Here is a 13,751-nt window from a genome sequence, read left to right as displayed (position 1 = left end):
AAATGATTCGCTAGCTGAAATACTAATTCAAATTGAGCTTCAACTTACTTTCACTGGTGGACCATGCACAAATCGAAAACTACTAGATTTTTTTGTGCGATGATTCCTTCTCATTACAGCTTCTACTATCCTTTGGATTTTAGAAGCTGGTGTCATTTCCTCCCCATTAGTAGAATGTCTTTTAGAGTGGCTTTCCTCATTGTATAAAATAGTCTCTTGTTGGAGTATCCGTATCTTGAAACTTGGCGTTTCTTTCACCCCTCCATCTTTGTCCTTACTAGAAACCTTCTGCAGCTCTAACTCTCTTGGCAGAGACTTTCTTGATTCCCCTTTCTGATATAAGTGATAACCACTGTGATGTAAGAGAGATGAATCATTAGAGGCTGCAGTTGTTATGGCTTTGGATTTGATCATCAACAAAGTTCTCCTCTTCTTCCTTTTCCTCCATCTCTTCCATTCGAATGTCTTGTGGTAATGCTTTATGTCTCTTTGGTACACATTCCTTCCTTAGGTGATTAAGAATCCTACAATGCTTGCAGAAAGCTTTTGGAAGTTTTTCAAAGAATAGTCTCACTTTTACTTTATCTGACTTCCCAATGTTAATCGGAATGTGGTTCCATAACCGTTTTAAATATCTTAAAATTATAATGTGACTAAATTTTCGAGTGATTGTAGGGTAAAAAAAATCCTCTAATATCGCTCTTAAAAATCTATCACCTTCCAAATCTGTGATTCAGTTAATGAAGGCGTATGATGTTGCTTTAAAATTATAACAGCTCTGTTGCTCTTCTCATAAGAAGTCAGTGTCTATCGTGGTTCTGTTATTGGGTCTTCCATAATCTCAATTGAAGATGAAAACTTGATATGTTTGGCATATAGACGATTATCATTTGACCATAATTGACATTTACAACCTTTCGTTATCATCAGATGATTGTAATTAATCGTCTTTTATATTGATTATTTATCAAATCAATATGGTTATTCACTTTATTCCAACCACGGGCAGTATCATCACTTGATGTTCCAGATCCATAATTTCCATCTTATAAAAGCCTGGGCAGTGCATGTGGTCTCGGAGAAATTGCAACTGTCTTTTCAGTGAAAATTAATTATATTATCAGTGAATAGATCTTGTATGTCTTGAGTGATCATCAAATTATGATTTTGTCAGTTCAAACGAGATGAAAATTGGGGTATGTTTTTTTCTTTAATTTAATTTGAAAGTTCATTACATCACTCACACTAGTAGGTGTCTCTTGCAGCGAGGAACACAAGAAAGACCTCAAAGTGGCATTTACAAAACAAGTTTGATATTTGAAGAAAGGCATACCAGTGCATTTCCTTGATTATATCTTTTTTGACGGGAAGCACTTCATATATTTTGCACTTTATAGAGTTGACAATCTATTTTTTATTAATATCATATTTTTTTAGTGTCCCTAATATCAGATATATCGATATATACAACTACAAAGTGAGGCCCCTCTCGTTGGATCGAAAGAAAAACATTTGTGTCTGTTGAAGTTCACTGTTATATATATTGGGCGTTGATGTGGCAACATGCGATGTAAATTGAGTAGGTGGTTGTTACACACCCGACGGACCGCCCTTATTGTATGTTATGTATGACCGCTGGATCGTTGAGATGTGGTTTTTGGCGACTGAGAATTTGTTTTATATTCTTACATCGGATTTTAAATTTTTTTGTTTCACTACATTACTCGCATTAGTATGGTGTCTCTTGCAGCGAGAAACTCAAAAGATACCTCACACGGGAAGTTAGAGAACATGTTATATTTTTGAAGAAAGACATACCAGTGCATTTGCTTGATTACATTTTCTTTGACGGGAAGCACTTCGTATGATTTGCACTCTTTAAAGTTGACAATCTATTTTATACTATTATCATGTTTTTTGGTGTCCCGGATATCAGATATACTGATACAACTATGAAGTGAGTGTGATTTTTCATTGAACTAGATGGAGCCTGGAGAAGTAGTTAAATAGGCCCCTTGATTCTTAAAACAAATACATGATTTCCAAATAAAAATATCTCATTGTATTTCCTTAATTACATCATCTTCAACGGGAAGCACTTCATATGTTTTGCATTATTTAGAGTTCGCAATCCATTTTATTTTAATATATCATTTTTTTTTTGTCTTTAACATCAAACATTAATACAACTTTATAGTGAGTGTGATTTTTCATTTAACTACAAAGAGTTTCATCCTGGAGGATCAGTTGAGTTGGCCGCTTGATTCTTAACACAAGTAGATGATTTCTGGAGAAAGATATATCAGTGCAATTTCTTTATTATATCATCTTCAACGGGAAGCACTTCATATGCTTTGCACTATTTAGAGTTAACTTTGTATTTTATATTAATATCATTCTTTTTAGTTTCTCTAATATCATGTATTGATACAACTGTACAATGAGTGCGATTTTTCATTTAACTACAAGGACTTGGAGCCTGGAGGATCCGTTGTGTTGGAGCTAGATTCTTAACGCAAGTGTATGATATGGTATGCAAGGCAGGGGGAGAGTGTATAGCAGGTGAAGTACAAGAAGGATTTGGCAGAACTTGAAGCCATTGGATTTTGAGGTAGAATATTATTGTGACTTTATTTTTTTTCTTTAAGTTTTAAAAATTGATTAACCAAGAATGTTATATAAGGTATTCTAAAATATAACAAGACTGAGGATAGGTGTAGTGTTACTTTGAGCAACAGATTTCAAATCTAGCGTTGCTAATTGTCTCCGGAGTATTGATGTTGGCAATGTCTTAAACTACTTATTAATTTCAAAGGTTGGTATAATTTTTCATAAGTAGTTAATTTAAGAGGATTTTTTATCTCCAACACTTTATATGATAATTTATTGGTGAATTCGGTTCCGATTGTTAATCTACTAATGATAATTGTTGTTGATATACTGCAGTTGTTATTGTTAATTGACACCTCTTGTGGGAGGGATGCGGAGTGACGCTCCGCGTAGCACGGGATACTTACTAGTTGTTATAAAGGCTAATCTCAAAATAGCAAATGTAGTTACTTTTTACCAATGTAGTTTCCCATTACATTGGTAACTTGATGTATTCATTCATAATTCTTCGGTTAATATTATGGCCTTTCATTGTTCATCATAGGATTGGTTTACACTGGGTCATAGGATTGGTTTACACTGGGTTGTATTGTGATGTGGTAATATTGTGGCCTTTCATTGTTCATCATAGGATTGGTTTACCCTGGGTCGTATTGTGATGTGGTAACTTAGATAAGACGGAGATGATGAGAGCTATCTATTGTTCACCAGTTGCTCAAGATAACAATCGTAATCCCCCCCACTTATACCGAGCACCATTGTACTTGTACTGTCCACATAGAAGATAATCTGATGACCACTGTGATAACAATGCATTTTAGAGTTCTGTCCAAATGGCTTTCTGGAAATTGTAGCATGTTGCCTTTGGATTGAAGTAGTAGCTTCATCAATATACAAAAAAATTTCTGAAATTGTAGCCAGCTTCATCAATATACAAAAGATTTTCTGGAAATTGTAGTCTGCTGCGCTTCGGATTGAAGTAGTAGCTTCATCAATATACGAAATAATTGTCATTGTCCCATACTTCAGTTTACACCATGTTGTTGAACTATCTAAGATGCTGGTAATATTAAAAGTATGATAATTAATGCGGATTTCTCAATCTAATCGCAGGAAACGTTTTCAGCTCCCTAGACATATACACCATCTTATGGGGCAAATATAAAATACACAGTAACTCAACTTACTATCTCTATAATATTTAAAACACACAATTTAACCATTGATTCAGCGTTTCCAGCTGCCTAGCCGGATTTAAGCATAAAATTTAACCTTTGCAGGTTTCCCCCACCTACTGAAGTAGTCAAAGATAAATCGTGCTTGTTGCCTACAATCAGTGCAAGGATCACCCAACCCATCCGATGCGCACTTTAATCCCTCAGCTAAAATCTATGACCAGAAACAAATTAAATAAGTAAGAAACTTCTTCAAGAAAAATTAAATAAGTAAGAAACTTCTTCAAGAACAATGGTAGATGAAATGAACCAAAACACAAAATGGTGGTATAATCTGGTTGTCTTTCATACCGCGTACTCTTGTCTCTTCTTCTTGATCCACAAAGATATATCTTTATCCTTTTCCATACTAAACTTTTTTAAAGTAAATCTCCGACGAATTCTCTTTTTCTTGGACTTTTCTGCAGTTCTATATTTAACTCCAGATTGCTTCAAAAACCGGATTAAAGACTTCTTGTTTGCCTTCTCTTTTTCGAGAGATTCTAAAAGTTTCTTTCTGCTTTCAAAATTATGTTGAATCCAATGTCTATATTTACAATATTTAAGAGGCTTTAGCGCGTCCCACACTGAATTTATTATCTGTTGCAAGTTATCAAGCCATATTACTAAATAACAACAACATAAAATATAAGAATTGGAAACAGCTTCTCTTTTTTCTTTTCTTTTTTATAGCCGTATATTTGCTCAGGGTCATCTCGTTTAGTCTCAAATAGACAACATGAACCTTAATCTGAATGATTTGATTGCAGTTACCTGGAGGACCATTTTAATACAATTGTACATAGGAAGATATATAACCTACAAGAAAGCTATAGGTATAGTGCAATAAGTGAGAGATTATGCAATTAGAGATAAACAGCATCACATGATAGCTGCAGTGTGTGACCCATTGACAGTTTATATGTAAAAACTCTGATGTCTCTATCTTTTGCCAAGTTGGTTATTCTATGCAGGCCTGTTATAACAGAAAATGAATTAGAAACTTTAACTGAATCTCGAATTACCTTAAGCATTCCAATCACTAGTTCATGCTCCTTAAGTTGATTTAAAGAGACAGCTTTTTGGTGTTTTTCCCGGTCGGCATCCAATTTCAAATTAAGCTTCTAATAACCAAGAAAAGAAAAATCACATTATCAAAATTTTAGTGCATGCATTTTCCAATCAAATAGGAAGGGGAACAAAGAGTTCAAAATTGTTAAAAGATGCAGCTTAAGTTTCTGCATCAAAATCTGCAGGGTTGGAATATGACTGGAGACCAACATTTTTCATCACATCATCGAGATATTGACATATGACTAGTCTTTTTTCTTTAGCTGAGCAAGTTTCCCAACGATCCAGTACATTATTCATCTCGTCCCTGAAAACCAATAGATTTTGACTTGAGCTAAATTTCCTTTATGCTGCATCTTTTAACAATTTGGGTAGGTCAACCTTTTAGGGAAATGTATTTTACTAAAAAAATCAGAGAAGGGCCAATATCTTAAACACATTGCCTCATCATTAACGTATGAAGTACATCCGGAACAAATTTAACAATCTAGAAAAGCCCATCCATCCCTACACATTAACAGACTGGCAAAAGCAGAAGAGTTGCAACTTAAGCTGCAGCACAATACAACAAGAACCAGAGCTCAACCATAACTAGAAATCAAAGCCAATTACCTCGAAATAGGACAGAACACTTCGAAGCAGGCAAATCTAGTCTACAGTCTAAAGTAACATCCTAGCAATTCAGCCAATAGATGTAGACTGAGCTAAAGATACCAATAATCAAACCCAATTTTCTTAGATTTAAAATGGAAATAAAATTACAAACAGAAGACTAGCACTGTAATGATATATATTAAGGGGAAACAAAAATTGCGTCTACAGAGGTAAAAAGGTACTCCAATAGGTATATGAGATCAGAGAGAACCCAGCAAACAAGTGAAGTGAGACTGTGAGAGTGAATGGGTGAGAAGCTTAGGGTTTTACTTCGTTAGAAATCTTCTTTAAGGATTGAAAAAGCCATGAAGATATATACAGATCTAACGAAAGAAGGAGGCTACGGATGGATTACCTGCTTGAGGTGATCAGACTACTTGAACGATCCATGATTCCTTCAGGTTTTAGGCTCAATAGCAAAACTAAGCATACGTTTTCCAGCTAATTTTCCTAAATAGTTTGTTCATATAGAGGGATCGGTCGCCCTATTCGTTTTCATAGTATTTTTTAGGGTTCCACGAATATATGATTGTCAAACATAGAGATCTCACCGTTAGAATTTCATGAAACTTTAATATGTTCAACCCAATTATGTATTACGAACGCATTTAAAATTTTGATTAAATCGAAATATGATGCAATCTCCAAAACTAGATTTTAATCAATTTGTGTACGCTCCGGAAAACCCCAATTTATAACAGCGTAGAAAACCATACGTTTAAGGATTTACAACCGTTAGATTATGTTTTATTTTTGTTATGGGTTCCATATTCTTATCCTTGAACCACTGCAAAATTTTCATAAAGATCCAACCATGAAAATTACTCAAAAGTACATGATATTTCCAATTGTGTCCACAAAAACGTTAATTGGAACACTCGAACGGCGTCATAGATATCTTTTTATATATCCGTTGGATGTCTTTAAAATTATAATATGTTTGTATAGACATTATGATTAATATACTATAAATATTTCATCATGATCGGACGATGATGCATTTGTCTGTCGACCAGAACAGTTGCAAGAATAATTTTATCAATTTTTAGGATTAACGATATGTTTGGGCTCATATGTTAATAGTTTCGAACTTATTACCAATGGGCCTGAATATTTCATATATAATGGAGCATATATATTTATATTCATTAACCATGACCTTGTCAACCCAATGGACCGGGTCTTGACCAAATAGTTGACCATACTTTGACTAAACCAATTTGACTCTAATTTGACATTTTGAACTCAGAAGTACTTGAGCACCATTAAAGAGTCTATGACGTGGAAGTTTGTGTGCACAAGTACAATACTTTCGTCATAAAAATCTTCAACTTGTAAAAAGATATGCCTTTCAAAGAGGAAGCCATACCTTCAACATTTCTAGGGCGACATATTAACTTCAAACGATGTAATATTTCGAAGGAAGTTTGTCGAAACATTCATTTTCCCCCAAACTTGAATGTCCAGCGGTATGTAATCCACTTGTTAGACTATAATGAGTCAATAACGTTGACAATGATATGTTGTAATTAAAAGTACACCTCACGTTTTTTGGAAAGAAACTCACAAAAGTTTCCATGAGTCAGAAATATAATTCTGGCTACAATAATAATGATACAAAGTAAATGTATCTACCTATAATGGGACAAAGATGTAATTCGGACTCATACCAAAGAGAGTTACAAATCTTGGTATAAGCATTTTACTGAGAATTATACAAGCGTTGTAATGCAAGTATCATGTATTAGTAGGCAACTACAAGAGATATAGGAAGTTTAAAGGAAAACGAACACATTATATTCTTGGAGAAGGTCATGCCCTAAACATCAACATTAATGGTAACAAGAAATTCGCCACACCACTCAAACTTTACCACTATATTTTAGGAATCTGAGTTTTTAAAAAATTTCTACCAAAACCCAACTTTAAGTTTCATTGATGTTAATAAGAACAAAGGGGGATTAAGAGATCTGTGTACCTTAGCTCGCTAATCCAAATCTCTCCAAAAACATCAAACAACACACACGAATTTTTCCCTTGAAGTTTTATCTTCAATCACCGTAACGGGGGAAAGAAGAACAACTCTTGTAGCTTTGTTTCTAAAGAAACAAACTTTAATTGATCACCACCAACAACTTTGATTAATTGAATCACAGCAAACTCCTTTTGATTTGTTTGTACTTCCACTAACAGTTGATGCCGCGAACGAAAGCACCCAGTGTAGCTTTTCTTTTCCTTACTCTTAAGACTTTTTTAATAATGAAAACAAAAAAAGATATCTTACTGTAAAGAAAAACTCATGAGGAAGAGTCACGATTTTTGTTCCGGGGTTTCACCCAAAATTCTTAATTGCATAAGGACGGGAAAACAAGAAGGCTTGGCTATTGTTAGCTTTCGGTGTGTCTAGCTTTGATAGCTTGCTCCCCTTATATAGTTTTCATATTAGGAGCTATCCTTCTTGTTTTCAAATACCTTTTCCAAATACAATTAGGTCTCCTGAGCTACAAACAATTTTAGCTTTTCTTAACCATATAGGATTCTATGTGTCTCACACAATTCCAAATACGATTAAGAAATTACAAGTCATTCCACCAAAGACTTGTAATTGACAGACACTCTAAAACTGTATGTATTAATAAAAGTAAAAACCTTCCTCTACTTTCTTACAGTAAGTCCCTCCACTAATACCGGTATTCATAAATTCTCATAGGCGTGTAACAATTACACATCAGCTCCTATGCAGAATTTATATTTTGGTCCTTGATGTGCTTTTCATATTAGCTCCTAGAATAATAGTTCTCGCACAATTATCCAAGGGAATACACATCTGAGGCGGATACCATACTGAATATGTATATTCTTAATGCGCACTCACGACTATCCATCTTACCCAGATATTGGATCAAAATGACCTCACTGCTTGGTAAGACAAAATAGCCGAAATACACGTAAGGTATATACATATTCTCAGGATTAAGAACTTACGTAAAGTAGTAACTTAGATCCATTCATTGGCTCATATACAATGAATAGAACTAACCGAACGGTTCGATGTAATCCAATTACATCAACCTACTAGATTTAGAAGTCTCCACTTCAATGACGGAGATTTATCACAATACATACGTAATTATCATAGCAAGTTATAATCTAACAAATGAAAATAATTCACACAGAATACGAACAAAAATTTCACCAATATATTATATCTCCCACTGTATAAATTACAAATAGTATATTTGACCATATCTCATAAAGCATGTTTAAAGTGAACTGTTAAATAATGAATTAAAATGTGAATGTCAAACTATTGTTTTTGGGCATAACCCCAACAATCTCCCACTTGCACGAAAACAATCAAAAATCAGTTTTGACTCCCATCCCATCAATATGAGAATCAAACACCTTATGTGTCAAGGCTTTGGTAAAGGGGTCCGCCAAATTCTGCGCCAAGGCTATCTTAGTAACAACTATTTCGCCTTTCTTCGAAATATCTCTAATAATATGATACTTTATTTGAATGTGCTTGTTCTTAGAGTGGTTTCTAGGCTCTTTACTGTTAGCTACAACACCACTATTATCACAGAAAATAATAACAGGTGATATAGTTGCAGGAACCACTGTAAGACTAGTTAAGAAATCTTTAGTCATACTGCTTCCTTAGATGCTTCGCAAGTGGCTAAATATTCATCTTCAGTAGTAGAGTCAGCAACACACTTTTGCTTGACAGTTCTCCAACTAATGGCTGCTCCACCTAATGTGAACACATATCCCGAAGTTGATTTTCTCTTATCCTCATCTAATTGGAAATCAGAATCAGCATAACCAAGAGGTACCAATCCTTCTGATCCGTAAACCAACATATAATCTCTAGTTCTCCTGAGATACTTTAGAATATGTTTTACGACAATCCAATGTTCCCGTCCTGGATTAGACTGGAATCGACTGACCATCCCAACTGCATAACAAATGTCTGGTCTGGTACATAGCATGGCATACATGAGACTGCCTACAGCCGAGGCATAAGGAATATTACTCATATCTTGCATTTTCTCTGATGTCTTGGAACAAAGAGATTTTGTAAGTTTAATGCCATGTCTATAGGGTAAGAAACCCTTCTTTGAGTTTTGCATAAAATATCTCTTCAACAGTTTGTCAATGTAAGTAGCTTGGGATAATCCTATCATTCTAGCATTTCGGTTTCTGAGAATTTTAATGCCTAGAATGTAATTGGCCTCTCCTAAGTCTTTCATACTAAAGTGATTGGAAAGCGATATCTTCACTGATGATAATGCTCCTACATCGTTTCCAATGAGTAATATATCATCTACATACAAAACTAAAAACATCACCATGTTTCCTTGAGTTTTCTTGTAAACACACGGTCATCAAGATTTTTCTCAAACCCTACAGATTTAATAGCCTCATCAAATCTAATATTCCAGCTTCGAGATGCTTGCTTAAGTCCATAAATAGACTTATGCAACTTGCATACTTTATGCTCCTGGCCTTTAATTACATATCCCTCTGGTTGGATCATGTAAATGTCCTCTTTAAGATTGCCATTCAAAAAGGCAGTCTTGACGTCCATCTGCCAAATCTCATAGTCAAAATGAGCTGCAATGGACAAGAGTATTCTAATGGACTTAAGAATTGCTACTGGCGAAAAACTATCCTCGTAATTGATTTCCTCTTTTTGAGTGTACCCTTTCGCCACCAGCCTATATTTATAGGTTTTAACCTTACTATCTGGACCTCTTTTCTTCTTGTAAATCCACTAACACCTAATGGGTTTAATATTGGGGGTGGATCTACAATACTCCAGACTCCATTAGAATCCATGGATTCTATTTCAGTATCCATACCGGACATCCATTTCCTCGATCCAGGGTCATTTATTGCCTCGTTGTAACTAGTAGGATCCGAATCCTGCTCATCTAGGATAACTTGAAAATTTTCCCCAAAGAACTCAGCATAGTTAGGATTTAGTTTCCTTGGTCTAGTACTACGATGAGATTGGTTTGGTTGAGCAACAACTATTTGTTCAACATGTTGTTCCGGTTGTCATACAACTTGTGGTTGAACTTGAGGTTCAACTTCAGGTTGAGGATGTACTACTTCTTCATCCATATAAAGACCCGGATCAACTAATGTTTCATTAATAATCGGAGGATCCTGCTGAACTATTGGTTGTTGCACAACCACTGGTGAATTTGTATGTATATTATTACTATCTTGTTTATTAAATTCAGGAATATCAAAAGTTGTTAGTCGCAAAAATGGAGCAGTTTTGTTAGACACTTGATTGTTTACTAGAAGCGAACTAGAAGCATTACTAACTCCCATTGAACCACTTTCACACAACTCTTCGAGCAAAACTTTACTTCGAGGTTTATAGTCCATCATATAATCATCTTCAATAAATATTACATTAGTACTTACTACTAACTTTTGCTCTTTCGGATTATAAAATAAACCAACTTGGGTACCTTTTGGATAGTCTACAAAAAAAAGAAAACTTCTGACTTTGATTTTAGTTTACTGGACTTTTCTTTTAGCACATGTGCAGGACAACCCCAAATTCTTAAATGCCGTAGACTTGGCTTACGCCCAGACCACAACTCCCTGGATGTCTTAGGAACTGCCTTACTAGATACCAAATTCAGAATATATATTTGCAGTTGGTTAATCCCCAAAAAGATATAGGTAATGAAGTATAACTCATCATGGACCTTACCATCTTTAGTAAAGTTTTGTTCCTTCTCTCTGCAACACCATTCTGTTGTGGTGTTCCAGGTGCAGTCAACTGGGATACAATCCCATGTTCTACTAAGTATGAACCAAACATCTTTGAAAGATACTCGCCGCCTCGATATGATCGAATGGCTTTCAATTTCTTTCCTGTTTGTTTTCGACCTCTGCCTTGTATTGTTTGAATTTTTTAAAAGAATCAGACTTATGATGCATAAGATAGATGTAGCCATATCTAGAAATAGAACAACCGACATTCGAGTTCTACCAAAATATAAATAGATAGATGTAGCCATAAACGATAAATAAAAAAGAGGCCGGCATTTTTCCCTTGGATAAACAGCCAACTCCTCTTTTCTTTTACATTTCTTTTCCTCTTATTTTCCAAGGCAAAACCTTAAACAAAAGATTGTGGAGATTAATTTTTGTTTGGTCTCTTATGCTCCAATTTCTGACCGCACAAAGAGAACTAAATTTATAAACCCTATAAAGTTTGTGGAAATATAAAGTTCCCTGTTTTGGGAGGTGGATCTCGTCCGAGTGACCAGCAAGGATTTCATTCAAGATTAATGGTTTTGATACGGCGTTTAAGCGATTGGAGCTTCTGTTCACCTTCCCGAGGAGAAGGTAAATCTGCTTTGAACGCGAAGTTTATTTTTTCCTTCCGTCCTGTCCTTTCCGATCCTATCCGGTTCGGTCCAACCCTACCTTATCCGGTTCGGTACAACCCGATTTGACCCGGACCCGTCCAGTCATGTTCCGACCCGTTTTGCCTGTTCTGGTTTTGGCACGTGCGCGACTGTACTTTTTCTGGTTTTGTCTGTGTGCAGCTGGAACCCAAAAAAATGTGAGGTATGTAACCAATGTAGGGTCTTTACATCGAATATTCGTTGGGATTATTTATCTGTTTTTTCTTAAGAAACATGCCTGGTTCTATTTTTTTTTGTCTTAAGATAAGTCCATAGCATATAAACGGTCAACTTAAACTATGACTGTTGATCTCGACCATTAAGAATTTTGGTTTTATTGTTATTTTGTTCTCTTGAATATGATTGGGTATAGTTGAATGATGTTTTTTTTTGTTCAATTGGTTGTACCAACTCAATTCCAATGCATTCATTTGAGGCATAAAGGTACTTGAGCACCATTATTGGATACTTGATATTTCTCCCAAATTTGAAATGTTCCGTGGGATGAAATCCACTGGATCGACTATTAAGAGTCGGGATTTTCAAAAGATACGTTGCAAATAAAATCACATGTATTCACAAAAGATGATACGAGTCAGAAAATTTCTATTTCTCTACTTCATCCATGATACTAACTAACCAGTATATGTTGAAATATGACAACAAGAGAAATATCTTTAGTAATCTATTCAACTTAAAGTAATTGGTTGACATGTGTAGTGAGATTCTCCTGGCCTATTGAGATAAAGAAATTTCTCAAATTAAGCTAAATGTAGCAAAATTGAAAATGGAAAGAACCCCGAAGTAATAAGGGTTAGACGTAATGACTCATATAAAGAATGTGAAAAGGTACATATATATCATGAGACAAAGATGTATTTTTTCCCAGTAGTAATGACATCAAAGTACAGGTATCAACTGAATATGAGATGAAGCTAAGATGTAATTCTAGCTCCCATCATAAATGAAAGAGTTGGAAATGCACCTGGTCATAGGTGTTGATATATACAATGTAATGTGTGTATCATAGTAGTAACCAATTTTCACATCAACTTTAATGTCAACAAGAACTTTGCCGTGCCAGTTGACTATCTTATTTAGTTGAACTAGATTCAATATCTGCACCTATGGAATGAAAACACGATACGTAAATTCTCTAAAGCACTTGAGATATATTGGGTGAAACGTAATATATATTCACTCGGAAATACTTGAGTTGAATCCCACTTTTATTATGTAATAAGGCCACACCACTTATTAAAACTCTCAAGACCCAAATGTCTAACTCATAGTTGTTTTTTTTCCCACTAGTTTAAGGAATTTAAACTAGTTGTTGAACGATTACCTTATAACGTGACTACGAGGATTGGATCATCGAGCGCAACACTGCTCAAATTTTTTTCTTCAAGATAGAACAAATTAAGACGTAACAAAATATCTATATGTACTGAGAGATAATCACACCTTGTTAAATTGCAAACAAACCCATGCAAATGGATATCATGTGGAATCTCACACTGGTGAGAATGTAATTGATTGCATCTTTTGTAGTCTCTAATTTATTTGGAAGGAAATATGCTTTAGTGAAACTAATGAGTCGACTAGTGAAATGTAAATCACTATAGTATTTTGATTTGAATCCATATTAATTCCGACGATGAAATGTTGGGAATTGACTCATACAGGCTTTTGACACAACCATAAAGGAACTTTGGTTGTGACATGATGTTTTGTTTTGAAAGGACTCATACGTACACCACTG

General features: G+C 34.9%; 1 protein-coding gene across 1 annotated transcript; it reads right to left on the bottom strand.

Annotated features, from left to right (window-relative positions):
• Positions 1-3,587: 3,587 nt before the first annotated feature.
• LOC113362130 lies at positions 3,588-6,194 on the bottom strand. The gene is made up of 5 exons (XM_026605108.1): positions 5,905-6,194; positions 5,106-5,202; positions 4,850-4,948; positions 4,137-4,424; positions 3,588-3,999 (listed from the first exon to the last, which is right to left on the bottom strand). Exons 1-5 carry the CDS (start codon positions 5,937-5,939, stop codon positions 3,865-3,867), a joined length of 654 nt encoding a protein of 217 aa, XP_026460893.1. The 5' UTR covers positions 5,940-6,194; the 3' UTR covers positions 3,588-3,864.
• Between the last annotated feature and the right edge of the window lie 7,557 nt (positions 6,195-13,751).

The sequence above is a fragment of the Papaver somniferum genome, chromosome 3 (assembly GCF_003573695.1).
Source record: "Papaver somniferum cultivar HN1 chromosome 3, ASM357369v1, whole genome shotgun sequence".
Classification (NCBI taxonomy): Eukaryota; Viridiplantae; Streptophyta; class Magnoliopsida; order Ranunculales; family Papaveraceae; genus Papaver; species Papaver somniferum.
The sequence above is the reverse complement of the archived record's forward strand: the minus strand, read 5'-3'. Positions and strand labels throughout refer to the sequence as shown.